At 36.7% G+C, this 15,057-nt stretch overlaps 1 protein-coding gene and 1 non-coding gene across 6 annotated transcripts; both read left to right on the top strand.

Moving 5' to 3' along the window:
- The first annotated feature begins 840 nt into the window (after nt 1–840).
- Nucleotides 841–914, top strand: trnai-aau (transfer RNA isoleucine (anticodon AAU)). Its single transcript has one exon. It is a non-coding gene; the product is annotated as a tRNA-Ile (tRNA).
- A 2,628-nt stretch (nt 915–3,542) lies between these two features.
- On the top strand, nt 3,543–14,669 carry cabp2b (calcium binding protein 2b). Of its 5 annotated transcripts, XM_086157782.1 has the most exons (8): nt 3,543–3,948; nt 4,361–4,633; nt 10,247–10,435; nt 12,305–12,335; nt 12,421–12,555; nt 13,317–13,426; nt 14,117–14,264; nt 14,347–14,669. In XM_086157782.1, exons 1-8 carry the CDS (start codon nt 3,865–3,867, stop codon nt 14,370–14,372), a joined length of 996 nt encoding a protein of 331 aa, XP_086013908.1. In that variant the 5' UTR covers nt 3,543–3,864; the 3' UTR covers nt 14,373–14,669. The 5 variants fall into 5 exon arrangements, with proteins under 5 accessions (XP_086013908.1, XP_086013905.1, XP_086013904.1 ...); XM_086157779.1 differs by lacking the exon at nt 10,247–10,435; XM_086157780.1 differs by lacking the exons at nt 3,543–3,948; nt 4,361–4,633 and adding an exon at nt 8,768–9,086.
- The last annotated feature ends 388 nt before the right edge of the window (nt 14,670–15,057 follow it).

Here is a 15,057-nt window from a genome sequence, read left to right on the forward strand (position 1 = left end):
TGATACTGGATTTAAAAAACGACAATCTCAGTTCTCTGTTCAGGCTTGTCAGTAATACTTTAAACAAATCTTTGGGCTTTTGTCAACAGTACAAGGGCTTAGAGATTCATCTCAAATAGTGCAGATGGTTTTTCCATTCGTTTCACTCAGTGGTATTAAATAGACCGGCAAAAAAATAAATAAACACTGGGTTTATTCATTTTGTATTAAATTTTGGATTTTATTTATTCCATCTGCCGAATAAAATATCTTTAATATTTTGTCGTAAACCCCATCATAAGACTTCCTGAAAAACGGACTGGTGGCTTATTTGATTTTGGTAACACAAAGCAACACAGCACCAAAACTGATTCCTAAGCTCTTCACCATCAAGTTATTTCAGATGGGTCTTATTTTTTATATAATCGCCTATGTATATATCACAATATGTTACATATTGTCTCGGTTTTTCTAGTTTTTGAAATAACACAACAAACTGAGCCTAGACATAATCATAGGCAATTATTTTTAAAAGGTGAGTACATGTATATCTATATATTATGTGTATATATATATATATATATATATATATATATATTATGCATATATATAAATATTTTCTGCCTCTACTCAAGAATTTGCATATATATATATACATATATATTATACATATATATGTGTATGTATATATAAAGAATTTGCGTGTATATATATATATATATACATACATATATATTATGCATATATATATGTGTGTGTATGTATATGTGTGTATGTATATACATATATATATATATATATATATATATACACACATAGCATGTTGTGTTTGATATAATAACACATATCGTGTTTTAATCAGGCCGGTTAGCTCAGTTGGTTAGAGCGTGGTGCTAATAACGCCAAGGTCGCGGGTTCGATCCCCGTACGGGCCAGTCTAGCATTTTTCAGTATTCTGATAACATTGTACTTGAATCATCTGAATTTCAGGCTGATATAATAATAAAAAACACTTAAAAAAATTTTAAAAAAAAAGACTTAACTCTGAATGCTAAAATTATATATATGTATGTATGGGTAAATGTATATATATACACACACACATATATATATGTGTTTATATATATATGCATATATATATATACATAAAATATGGATAAATTCTTTAAATTCTTTTATGTGTATTATCAGCACTTTTCGCACACAGCCCCACCCCCCCACCCAAAAGAAACATTAAAAAAAAACAATGATGTATATGGTATATGTATATGGTTTTGAGATGGCCATTTGGTAGAGTGGTGACTTCTGAATAATGACGACTGGTACTTTGGATCTTCGATTATTGAATTGCAATTTTTGTAAGTTGCTTTGGATAAAAGCTTCTGCTAAACGTCTAATATATATATATATATATATATATATATATTTATAAATGTATAGCAGCAGTTGCTCTTGCTTAAAATTGCCTGGCACGTTTCTAATTTGAGGCATGCCATCTGTAATATAGATGAATGGGAAAACCTAATTAATCACTCCGAATATTTTGAAATCAAAAAAACAAAAACAAAACAGTTGAAACATGAAACTGAACAGCGTATCAGTGACGCCGCTCGCTTTGTCTGGCTTTGTTTCTCATAGATAAAATTATTATCATTATTTTGTCAATCTGTGCTTTATCCTTCCAATTACTCGCGTGTCTTGCTGTAATATAACCGAATAAAATGTAGTTTCTTAATCTCCCTCGGCCGTATACGAAGCATCTCGGACTACAGCTCTCCAGATTTCCTAGCTTCTCTTTTCCAACCTGCCTGATCTGTAATTAGATAGTATTTCAGGATAGTCAACATGCAGTAACACAAGCCTGCACTTCTAAATTACCGCCCAGGGGCCACACCTTCTGACGCTGAGGGTCCCAGATATCAGCGCTTCTCTGAAAAAACATTTCTTTTCTTTCAATTCCAACCTGAAAATTTATATTTTTTACACGAGTTTAATCATCCTGGCGGAGTCTCGTTTCCAAACGTCAGATCTTTTTTCCAAAAAATACGACACACGAGCATCTATTTTTAAGCATCAGCGTGCTTGTCATCTGTTGTGTAATTGATCTCTTTTCTGCCTCTGCTCAAGAATTTGCGTCTCCCGTCATCAATAATCAATGAGGAGAGGGACGGTGAGAGGGGCTTTAGAAAGCCAGCGACCTGATCAGAAATGGTTGATGGAAACCTCATCTGAAACTGGAGAGAAGCGGACCTATACATTACAGGACCGTCTCAGAAAATTAGAATATTGTGATAAAGTTCTTTATCTTCTGTAATGCAATTAAAAAAAAAAAAAAAAAAAAAAAGACTTTTCCACGATATTCTAATATTTTGAGATAGGATTTTTGAGTCGTCTTAAGATGTAAGTCACAATCAGCAATATTGAAATAATAAAAGGCTTGGAATATTTCAGTTGATTTGTAATGAATCCAGAATGTATGGCATTTTTGTTTTTGTAATTGCATTGCAGAAGATAAAGAACTTTATCACAGTATTCTAATTTTCTGAGACAGTCCTGTATATGTCAGTCAGGAGAGGTTGTAAGTCATTTTTTAATTCAGCCAAATGTTTAATTCAGGTAAACAGAAAAATTCAGAGGCACTGACATATAGAGGGATTTGGAAAGGGAGGCGTTTAAGGTCAAAATAAAATAAGTGGAAAAGCCAGATATTTTATCAGCTCAAAAACCTGCCAATGTCCCCGTTTGAAAGGAGGGCAAGATGAAAACAAAATTGATTGAAAAATTATATTTATGGAAAGGAAAGCTGGTGCTTTTAGTGGAATTAGTTGCTTTTGACAGAAGCCACACATACAGCTAATGTGTTTACACGCTTGTGTTCATTTAGGTCTAAAAATAAAGGTCACCGGTGACATGTTCACTAGTGTGTACATATTCGTGCTCAGCCATGTTTGCAGGATGCGATTATGCACACAGGACAACACCGAGGTGAGGTTTTGTTGCTAAAAGTCTTTTATCATCACATGGCTGCAGCTGAGTTTGCCCCCCCCCTCCTCCTCTCCCTCTGTCTCTCAAAATAAATAGATGACCCGGGCAACTCAAAAAGAATCCAATTTAACTCAGAATAAAAGCTCCAGATATGACAGAATGGGGATGGTAGATGGGTAGTAGATAAATAAGGGCGGTGAAATGGTAGAGAAAGATGAAAAGAGAGAAATTCAACATAGGAGGGGGGAAAAAATAATAACGCGTGCAAGGTGAATTTAAACTTTGATGAACGCGGGGAAATGGGGGGAAAAGCAAAAGAGGGAGGGGGAGAAATAGAGTGAGAGAGAGAGAGGGAGATGTATTACAAGAACGTAACAGAAGGGAGGTAAAGTTTAGAAGGTATAGGATGTCACCTAAAGGACGGGGAGTCGTGAGCAGGGGGCAGAGGTGGTGGAAATCAATCCCGGCGTCGAGGTAAAAGCTGCAGATAAAAACCTCCTCATCCTCACACAAAGACGGAGGAGAATGACTTGAAGATCACAAAGGGAGAAACATTTACTCCGAGCTGGACTACGAACACAAGCTAAGAAAAGTGAAGGGCTTTTTCAAGCTTTTCTATTTTTTTGCTTGCTATCCATATTTTTTTTTTTAGTAGTTTATAATTTGTTATTTTTTTTCTAAAATATTTGATGGAAAATCCCGTTTAATTAGTTCTTGTGCTGAATTGTTGCTCGTATTTTTTATTTTTTTTTTTAGCTCATAACGTAAAAGGAAAAAGAGCAAGAGGAGCACAGAAAAAAATAGACAGGGAAGGGGAGGGAGAGCGACGGTGTGTGTGTGTGTGTGTGTGTGTGTGTGTGTGTGTGTGTGTGTGCCTGCGGGTGAGCCCGCTACACCGAGATGTTCATGATCATTCGGGAGTCGACCGCCGGAGTAGGCAGTGATGCAGGCATGAGCGTGCCACAGGAGAGGACTCCAAAGCAGGTGTGTATTACACACACACACACACACACACACACACACACATATGAATGCATGTATATATGCATATTCATGTATATACAGCACATATGCAATCTAATTTATCTTATTTGTAATTTCAGGTGGTTACACATTATAGTGCTGTTTGCTTCATTGTCATTTGGATTTGGATTTTTGAATAGAATTTGGTCAAATGTGCCAAAAGTATGCGTTATTTTCTATTTCTGCCACTTTTAGGTCAGACAACTAATTCCGCTGTCCGTCAGATATCTAAAGCGTGCACCGCGCGGCGTTTTAAACAAACACCATCGCTTTTCCGTGAGATTAATTAAACATAAGGCATCGCGCATCGCACGTCGGGAGCGTGCATTTCTTAATCCCCTCCTCCTCCTCCTCCTCCTCCTCCTCCCCGCAGGTGCAGGCTGCCATCAAGAAGAAGGTGGAGAAGCGCCGGAGACGAACCAATGAGCAAGGTGGAGGCATGGGGGACCTCCAACCTTCCATCCAAACTTTGGCGCACACTCTTCGCCACCAGAGAGCCGGTCGGATCCCGCAGACGAGCGGCGAGGACGGCCAGGAGCTGGAGGACAAGCTGGAGGAGATGATGGAAGGGCCGCAGAGGAGAGGGAAGGACAAGGAGGTCGAGCCGGTCAACCTGCATCCCATAGTGGACTCTGTGTTTGGCCAGGTAGGACACATGTTTGCATGTGTGTGTGTGTGTGTGTGAGATGGGTTTAACACAGCCGTGGCAAACGTTAACCTTCGACCTTTCCATTTAACCCTCAATCCACCGCGGAAAAACGTCAGGATCGGCAAATCAGCAGCCCGAGGCTAAGGACGGAGATGGCGTGTGTTTGAGAGGATTTAAGCTCCTTTACTTTGGGGAAACATTACGAAAGTTTAATCCGTAACAGATACGGCCATAGTCAGCCAGAGATGTGATGAACACCCGATCCCCGCGGCCATTGTATCAGCTCGGTATCACGTCGCATCCCGTCGCACACATGGCGAGCAGACACTCGTGACACGACATGTTCGGCGTTTATACACCGCCGCAGCATCTGGCACTCCGGGGTCGGCCGTACCTTTGCGGTGTGTGTGTGTGTGTGTATGTGGAAGTGTTTGTATAAAAATAAAAAAAATAAAAAAATAAAAAGAGATTAAAGTCCTCCTCCTCCTCCTCCTCCCCTCCTCTCGCTTTTTCTCCAATCTGGATTTCTTCTGATTTGAAGGAAGAGCTGCAACCGCACGCTCACGTCAGATAACCGGTTGGGGAGGAGAGGTGACAAGATACAGGAAATTATTTTTAAGAAATATAAGCTGATGTCATTTGTGATGCAAGAGATCTAAAATAAGAAACGCAGGCCGAAGCGAGTGGGCAAGAGTGTCTTTTTCTTCGCTTGACGTGTCTGAACCTGCTGTTTCATTAAAGATGTAGCAGCAAAAAAACAAAAAAAAAGGACAGAATTATATTATTTATAGCCAAAACTTGTATATCATCTCCTAAAAAAAAAAAAAAGGAACGGTTTTGTTATTAACAGAAAGCAAACATGGTTTCACCCATTAGTAATAAGAATGCTTTGAATGCATGTGTGCAAGAAAGTGACATAAACTTATTTTTTCATTGTTTTTAGTCAAGAAACACCTAAAATAAAATGTTTTTGAATGAAAATTTAGAACAGATCAGGATAATGAGCTTGGAAAACACACACAAACCCGCACGTTTTATATTCACTATGACTTGGAAGTGCACGTACGGGAATCAAGCGGCTGATTAATCGGGATAAATGATGCAATAGATTCGTTTGTCGTGTCGTAAGTTATTCATGTGGTTTCTAGTGGCGTCAGATTTGTATTTCAGCATCGAGTGACAGAAGCCAGACATGATGATTGAATTCATTTATTTACAGATCTCTCGTGTTTGATCATTGTGTTTGTAATACAAATTTTTGTATTTTAAATTTATAATTCAATGTGGTAGGCAAGAGTAAAAAAAAAAGAAAGGCGGATTTTTTGTTTTTGTTTTGTTTTGTTTTCAACATAACTTTTTGAAGATATAATCAAAACAAAAAAATAATGAACATTAAAATTAACTTATTCCTACCTGGCTCTGAGAGGCAATATAAAACCAGATGTAGTTTGTATTTGATAAATTTGTATAGGTAAGTTTGGAAACAAAAGGTGTAGAGTTACAATTTAGGAAAAGGGCACAGGTTGGCTGCTGCTCAAAATGAGAATTAAAACACCATGGAAGTCCATATAAGGAGAACAATTCACTCCTACTAAAAACACCTCCGGTGTGACGCACTTATAGCTTCTTTTATATTAATTTTAGAAGAAAAATCAGCTGCTCGATTCATAATGAAAAATTGGACAAAAGCAGGCGAAGATAATCAGAAAAAATGGAAAAAAATAAATCTTAAAGCACAGTAGCTTTAATTCATGCAAAAACTGTACTCCGCCTGCATTAAGGGAGAATTCAGCTGTCTTTCTTTTCACACAGAGGCTTCGACTGGACATATGCTGGGTGAAGATTTCAGTCCAAAGCTTCTGTCTCTACTCAAATATTTGTTTTGGGAGAAATTTTCATTACCGGTGATTTCTTTGCACAGCTTGCAGTGAAAACTCTGATGCAAATGAATCCCTACTGAATCAGACCTGCCACTGACAGACTCAACATTCTGCTCTAAAGCGTTCTCTGCCGGTGTTATGGGGGGAAGCACGGCACTTAAATCAATTCTAGGTCATCTTGAGGCTGTTCGGAGCTAGGAAATTAAATATCAAATAATATATTTGCTCTTATTTTTTTCTCAAAAAGGATCAAGTATCGAACACTATCCATATTTGCAGAAAATGATTTTTTTTTTTCTCATTACTCATGTTGATCTTCCGAGTACAATGAATTCTAGATGTAAACCTTAAGCCTTTTGATCATACAATATATTGCTACATGCATAAATTATTCATGTTTATTCACAGATTGGGGAACTGGAATACAAAGATATTTTTATTGATTTATCCAGGAAAATACTTCATTGATTGCATCATAGAATCAAATAGAAAAATGATCCTCTTATTTCCAAATCTGAGATCTAAAAATATAATTTACTTGCCATTGAGCAACAATTTCTACACACAATAGCTGACACAATAGCATCTTTTCCTTACTTTATTAGTATCATTATTTTTTGTTCAGTATTTATCACTGTTGTATTCAATACGTATATGTATATGTATATGTATATGTATATGTATATGTATATGTATATGTATATGTATATGTATATGTATATGTATACAAAATATGTATACATAGAAATTGATCTTGCATCTTATAGCTCTACTTTTGTTGTAACCGTGCGTCTGGATCATAACTTGCATTTATAAATTTATGTTTTGACTGTTTGCTGCAAAAGAGTTGCACTTCCTTGGATCAATAATAGTTTGCTAAGTCTAAATATCATAAAAAACATCCCTTTTCTCCAGCTTATGATTAATACTGTACACATCGGCAGTTGCAACCCTTTGAGTCAGTTAAGGAGAAAGCCATGTACACACACACACACACACACACACACACACACACACACACACGTACAGACACACAAGCCCTGCTCTCCATATGGACGTACTGTAGTAAGCACGTCGCCAAATCTTCTTTCTGAGAGATTTGCAGGCAGATGCTTTGAATGAGCTCAGCCAACCACTTAGCGCTCCAAACCTCAACATTTAATTTTAATGCTGCTTTTATTTTGGACAACACGACACCTACGTGGAAGAGAAAAAAAATTCGGCCACATGCTGGAAGCGGTGACTTCCATCTTTATTTCCTTAGATGGTCCAAAAACAGCCAGCAGATCATCGGGGGCTTTTGGTTTATTGCATAAGTGACACGACTAAATCCTGGAGATTCATCATTAGTTCAAGGTTTAGGGGGAAAAAAAAACAACAAAAAAAAACAAAAACAGTTTTCCTGGAAACACTCGAACATCGAAGTTTATTTCTATTTCATCAATGTGAACTGTCAGTTTAGCCCCTGGCTCTCTATTTTGGATTTTTCCTAATATCTTTCCTAATATCTTCTAATATCTTCTTTTTAAATTAAATCACCCCGTCCAAATACTGTGCATTTATTTAATACCGTTATTCAACATGAACGTGTTGTATGAACATTTGTGCATGTTTTAGATATAACTATCCTTCCTTCTCATGTCACCAGATGAAATGTGATGCATTTCCATTTATCATTATCTAAATAAGACCTGGGCATTCTGAATATTTTCAATCAATATTGAATTTAGAAACTCCTTATTTTTTTCCTTTCGCTTAATTTTGTATAGACGATCACATACAAAATTATGTCGGTACATTAATATGATCATGAATGATTTTAAAGTTGAAATAAAATGCCACAAAATGCAAATATCTTAAATTGCGATGTTCATTTTGTACAATTTACATGATACCTAGTTAGTGAGAATTATTTAAGAAATGTGTCCCTCTTTCCAGAATAAGAGAAACAAAAGATGCTTTTACTCCCGATATACTTGGAATTTTCACATAAAACCTCTTAATGTGGCTTTAGTTAAGGTCAAATATTTTACTGCATCCCTTTCTTCCCTCTCTCATTTCCCTTTAATCTGAAATGGTGGGGGATTATTCCCTTACGTCCTCTTAATTCTCCTTCTAAAACTGGTGTACAGTAGATGAAGTCATTTGAATAATGATGCAATATGTCCACCAAAGAGAGCAAACAACCGACAAGGAAAGGAGAGTGAGAGAGAGAGAGATTAAAAGCCTGGATCAGTGTGAGGATGGAAGAGAGAGGGATGCGACGCCAGAGCTGCTCTCCACTTTGTTCACATTGAGTTATTTCACTTTGGTACTGTTTTTGGGCCGGGCGAGTTGCGCATACGCGGATCCAAAAATCGTTTTCATCTCCCTGATAGCAAATGTGATGACAAATATGGGATTCTCTGTGAAGTTTTTACCTCCGAAGACGTCTGAGGCGTTGAGATAAAAAGGCTAGAAACGGTTATTGGAGGATCCTATAGATAAAGACCGATTTAGAAAAGAAGGGTGGGCGACGTTGGGTGATGGGAAACTGCACCAAATCGTCTATGAAAGACAAAATGAAGAAGGTAAGAGGATTTTTTTCCATCTTCTTTCAAGTTTTTAATTGCCCAAAATCAGACCTGGGTGTTTTACGGCCCGTTTTGTTTATTTATAATATAATATAATAAGTATTTTCAATCAATATTGAATTAAAAACTTCTTATTTTTTTGTTTAATTATTGATAATTATATCATTATTATTAATAATAATAATATTATTATTATTAATAATAATCATTAAATTTTTTTTGTTTAATTTTGTATGGATAATTACATACAAAATAATATCAGTACATTTATATGAGCATTCACTATTTTTTAAAAGGAATAAAAAGCCAATAATATTAAAATAATATTGTATAATATATTAAAATACTATTGAATTAAAAACTTCTTATTTTTTTGTTTAATTATTGATAATTATATTATTATTAATAATAATAATTGTATTATTGTTATTATTAATAATAATTAATTATTATTATTTTTTTGTTTAATTTTGTATGGATAATTACATACAAAATAATGTCAGTACATTTATATCAGCATTCATTATTCTTTAAAAGGAATAAAAAGCCAATAATATCAAAATTAAATTGAATTATTTAACCCTTGTGTTGTCTTGTGGGTCAAAAGTGACCCACTACCATGTTCAGCTGTAGAAAAAACACTTTAGCCTATTTTTTTCCATCATGAAATTTAATGATTTTTCTTAAAGAGACCCCATAATTAGAAAAAGTGATACTTCTTTTTTGTTTATGTTTCCATGTAGGCTGTACACCGCTAGGGTGCAAAGATTGTCTTACGGGTCATTTTTGACCCGTAAACACAATGTTAAGATCGCACGAGGGTTAACATTTAAATTGCAATTTTCATTTTCTTCATTTTAGATGTCAACCTAGTTGGCCCGGACATAAAAATCAAATACGAAACGTGGCCCGCCAGCAAAAATAATTTCCCGCCCCTCGCACTAAATTATAGACTTGGACAAACTGGAACTTTTTATAGAAGATCAGGCACCACATTAAAAATAGGAAGGATGGCAACGTATTTACAGAAGAGTGGATTATTTGGAAACGATAAGCAGCTTCTGGGTCGAATACGGTCGTCCCCGGATGGCTGCGTGTCAAGCTAGTTGTGATTTTTGACAGCGAAAGTGGGTTAACGGCCTGGTCTGCCTCCGAAGGGGGCGGCGGAGGGTCCCGCCGGGGGTCGGGTGAGGGTCCTGCAGGGTCTGCAGGGCCTTCAGCAGGAGAGAGAGGATGGGAGAGCGTTCAAAGACCCCCTGGGTTTGCTGGTGAAGAACTGCAACATGCTGCACAACATGGTCGGCCCGGCCTGCGTCTTCCTTAAACGGGGCTTTTCGCTGACTCTCGTATGTAACACGAACGTCGCCCCCCCCCCCCCTCCCTCCCTCTCCCCGCCGCAACATTTTCCAGCCGCGTCGATTCATTTCCACCTCGTGCTGTGTCATCACCCCCCCCCCCCTCGCATCACCGATCAGGCCGTCGAGTCAGATGGTCGGTAAGACACATCAGGGGGGTCAATCGTTGTGTTCCATGGAAAGCGATTGACCGACCGACGCCGGACTGTGTTTGCGGTGAAGTTGGACCACCGTTTGATTTTCATCCGGGAAAAGTAGGTGCGGGACGCCAGACTTTTGTTTCTCGACAGTCATTTATTCATTTATAATTTTCAAATAAACGCAAATTTAGAGCATTTGCTTTCTTCTTATCAAAAACGTGCTCAGTTCTAGAGGTCATTTTAATCCCTGAAGTAAATACACTGCTCAAAAAAATAAAGGGAACACTTAAAAAAACACATCATAGATCTAAATGAATGAAATATTCTTATGAAATACTTTGCTCTTTACACAGTTGAATGTGCTGACAACAAAATCACACAAAAATGATCAATGGAAATCAATTGTATCAACCCATGGAGGTCTGATTAGGAATCACACTCAAAATTAAAGTATAAAAACAAACTCCAAATGTAATGTCCTTAAAACAAGTCAAAATGAATCTGTGTTGCTTCCTGAGTGGACACTATGATTTCACAGAAGTGTGGTTGACTTGGAGTTACATTGTGTTGTTTAAGTGTTCCCTTTATTTTTTTGAGCAGTACATATTGGAATGCTTTACTGAAGTAAAAATTCCTAAACAACAATGTAGATAAATATTTAATACAATAAGTGATAAAGAATACGTGACAAATCCTGCTTGAGCAAGTATTTGAATGTAAACACACCAAAAATGGAAAAAAAGGAAAGTTTATCGATCAGTTGTTTAATTATGGACGATCACTTGCTTTCAAAGAATCGGTTTATTTCAAACTGGAATTCTTGATTTTAAACGCAAGAGCTTTTTACTTACACCTGCATTTGACTTCAAAATATAAACCGCAATAAAAGATAATATTTGAGCCAAACATCCATGAACAATTTATGATTTTTAGTTATCTAAGAACTTTTGGAAAACATTATTCATGTTGAATTGAAGGAGAAAAGAATGCAGTTTCTGTGCCTCTGAGTAATAACAAGTTAAATATCCAATCTTTTTCACCTTTCGATCAGTTTGGTGAAAAATTAGATAGACTTATTTGACAGGAAAATACAATGAAATATAACAGATCTCCGAGGGGCGGTACTTTATTATTCCATCTTTTGGAGCTATAAGTCCAAACATAAACAATTGGTGACAGTTTTGTGCGTGAGGTTTTGTTTATATGCCAAGTAATGTCACCCTCCGCCCGTCTCCAAATCTAATCTCCAGATGCTTGTTGCTTGGCAACATCCCACTCATAATCTGGTTACCGCTGTAATTTTATGTTATGTTGAAAAGCCATATAGTAACATAATGCAGCGCACAACTTAATCCATATAGATTAGGAGAAAGCTTTTCATTATGAGATGAATAAGAGCGCGGCTTACTGAACATCACTTACCACAGACTCAATTTGTCTCAGTTTGAAAATTATATTGTTGTGGAAAAAAAAAAATTTAACTGATTCTAAAAAAAAAAATATTCTGTTGTTGGGTTGCATTCAAGGAAAAAAAATTTTTTTTAAAATATTTTCTGCACAATTTCACTTGTTTCCCTTCTTGTTCATTCATAACGCGGCCAACTTCTGCGTCTCGATAACCGTGCGAGTTCTTGTGAGTTTTGCGGCGTTTGTGTCGGTGAAAAGACAATCTGCGGGAATCCCGAGACGCCGCCTTCACACGATTGTTACTCTCTTTCAGGACAGAGAGCTGAGACCGGAGGAGATCGACGGTAAGACGGTTTTTACGGGAGCGTTAATGCTTTCTGACCAGAGCTTCTCTAGTCTTCGCTAAAAACATCGACATGTCGTTTTCAGAGCTCCGCGAGGCCTTTTTAGAGTTTGACAAGAACAAGGACGGCTATATAAGTCATAAAGACCTGGGCGAGTGCATGAGGACCATGGGTTACATGCCTACAGAGATGGAGCTGATCGAACTGAGCCAGCAGATCTGTGAGTGCGACAAGATACGATTTTTATTTTGTCTCAAACGTACCGCAAGTTTTTAGATGTTTATGATTGACTGCCACCGATCGCCGCCTCGCTGATATCTGTTGACTTGCCGTTCAATACATCTATGACCGGAGCATGAAGAACCCGCCCAAAGTGGCGCCCCGGATGAGATTTTATATGGGAAAATATTTATATATTATGCAAAACAAATTGAATAGCATTGTTTTTTACCGCTGTCTTTTATTCATATGATAATACCTCATAAAATGCATACAAAAAAAATCAAGATACAATGTAAATACCCTTACCACGAAATAAAAATCATGTAAACAAGTGAATAATTAATAATGATAGTAATAGATTATAGATACAACAATCAACATCAAACAATTTTGAATAACTATAGTTTGCAAAAAATAACTGTATATATAAGCTACATTTATACTATGCAATAACCAGATACAAAAGCGATAGAAAATACCTATGCATAACCATAAAATTCACCTTCAACATATATATTATATCTTCACCTTTTTAAAATAATCGCCCAAGTCATTTTTTTTCAAGTTTTTTCAGAAAACACAAAGAACCGAGCCATATGTTGAATAAGGTTGATTTGAGCAGAAATTATTTTTTGTGCCGGGAAATTATTATTCAGAAAGAGACGATATTGAAGGTGAACTTTGTCTTCTGATTTCGTGGAACTACCGCGCCCTTTAGCGTCACCTAATGTCGATAACTAATCTTTGTATCTCCTGTAGGTGGAGGTAAAGTGGACTTTGAGGATTTTGTGGAGCTCATGGGACCCAAAATGCTGGCGGAAACCGCAGACATGATAGGAGTAAAAGAACTACGAGATGCATTCAAAGAGGTCAGGATAGGATTATTCTGCATGACCTTGCCATTCCTTGCATCGGTGAAAATGTTTCTTGCATTCCGTCGGTATCTTTTGGACGGTTACGCGATTAAAAACGTGCAACGAAGGCCCCGCATAATTGCAGATGCAAAGGACTAGTTGTGAAAAAAATCAATAACCTTGTCACAATGAAGGGAGGGAGGATGATGCAATGTGGTCTAGCGGTTAGCGTAGCCGCTTTCCCAGCTGTTGACACAGACTTTAAAATCATTAATGATCATAGAAATGTACCCATATTATTTTGTATGGAATCGTCCATACAAAATTAAACAAAAGGGAAAAAAAAGGAGTTTATCAATTCAATATTGATTGAAAATACTTAAAATATTCAAGGAATGTGTATGTACTGACATAAAAAAAAGTGCCAACCGGAGCTTCTCTGCAAATTTACATGCAATAACTTTTTAAAAGCGTGTTTCTGCTGCCAAAGTCGCAAATGTCGACACTTGCAGTATTTCAAAAACTTGCTACTTTTCCTCCAGTTTGAGATATATATTTAGATTTAGATCGTGAATTTTGTTTCCACTTGTTTGTTTTTTGCTTAGTTGATTAATTGGTTGATTTATAGGTTGGTTGGTCATTTTTTTGTTCATTTGTTCATAAACTACTTAATTTTTTTTGCCTTTTTCTCTCCTTTGTGACCAGTTCGACTCCAATGGCGACGGTAGAATCAGTCTGACTGAGCTTCGTGAGGCCATGAAGAAACTGATGGGGGAACAAGTGACCAACAGGGAGATTAATGAGATCCTGAGAGACGTGGACCTCAACGGAGACGGTCTGGTGGACTTTGAAGGTGAGAAGCTTTCGCTTTGGTTTAAACCTTTAGGATTTTCCTGATTTCTCTCATTGTTCCTTGTTCTTTCTGCTGTTTCCAGAGTTTGTGCGAATGATGTCTCGCTGACCTGCTCCGGCTTCCTGCGGGAAGGTTACATAAACTCACTGCAATGACCGGAAAAAGGAGACCGCTAACTGGATGTAATTACTTTTCATCTGCTATTTTGAGCTTAGAATTCTATTTTTTTACTGAAAAAAAAAAAAAACCCAGGGCTTCATGTCATCTCTCTGACCGCGAGTGTAAAACCAGACAAACCGTTTGCATCAACTCTTCAAAGTACTGTTATGAATTTGTGCAGCTGTACCTTTTTTTTTTATTTATATATACATCCATGTTTGACCTTTAAGCGTAAGTTTGTTTGTATATCTGCACAATTATTTTTTCAATAAAAATACAAATCTTGACCATGGCTTCACTGTATATATATTTTTTTTCTTTAATTGAAAAATGAATTGGGATAAAAAGATATAGAAATGCCTTGTTGAAAGATTAAGAAAAGATAAGATAAGATAAGATAAGATAAGATAAGAACAACTTTATTTATCCTGAAGGAAATTGTTGTGCCAGAGTTTCAAGCAAAAACATAACAATAATAGATAATAGAAGGAAGGAGGGAGAATAAGAAATACAATAAAATATAAATTGTCAAGGTTAAGGCTATCAAGTGTTTTAAGGTATTAAGTACAAAGATTTGAAGATTCCCTGCGGCTGAGGGAAGAAATTATGGTTCAAAAGAGGGATTTATTCCCCT

The sequence above is a fragment of the Fistularia commersonii genome, chromosome 13 (genome assembly GCF_037954325.1).
Source record: "Fistularia commersonii isolate RoL2024-O1a breed Wild chromosome 13, RoL_Fcom_v1.0, whole genome shotgun sequence".
Lineage (NCBI taxonomy): Eukaryota > Metazoa > Chordata > Actinopteri > Syngnathiformes > Fistulariidae > Fistularia > Fistularia commersonii.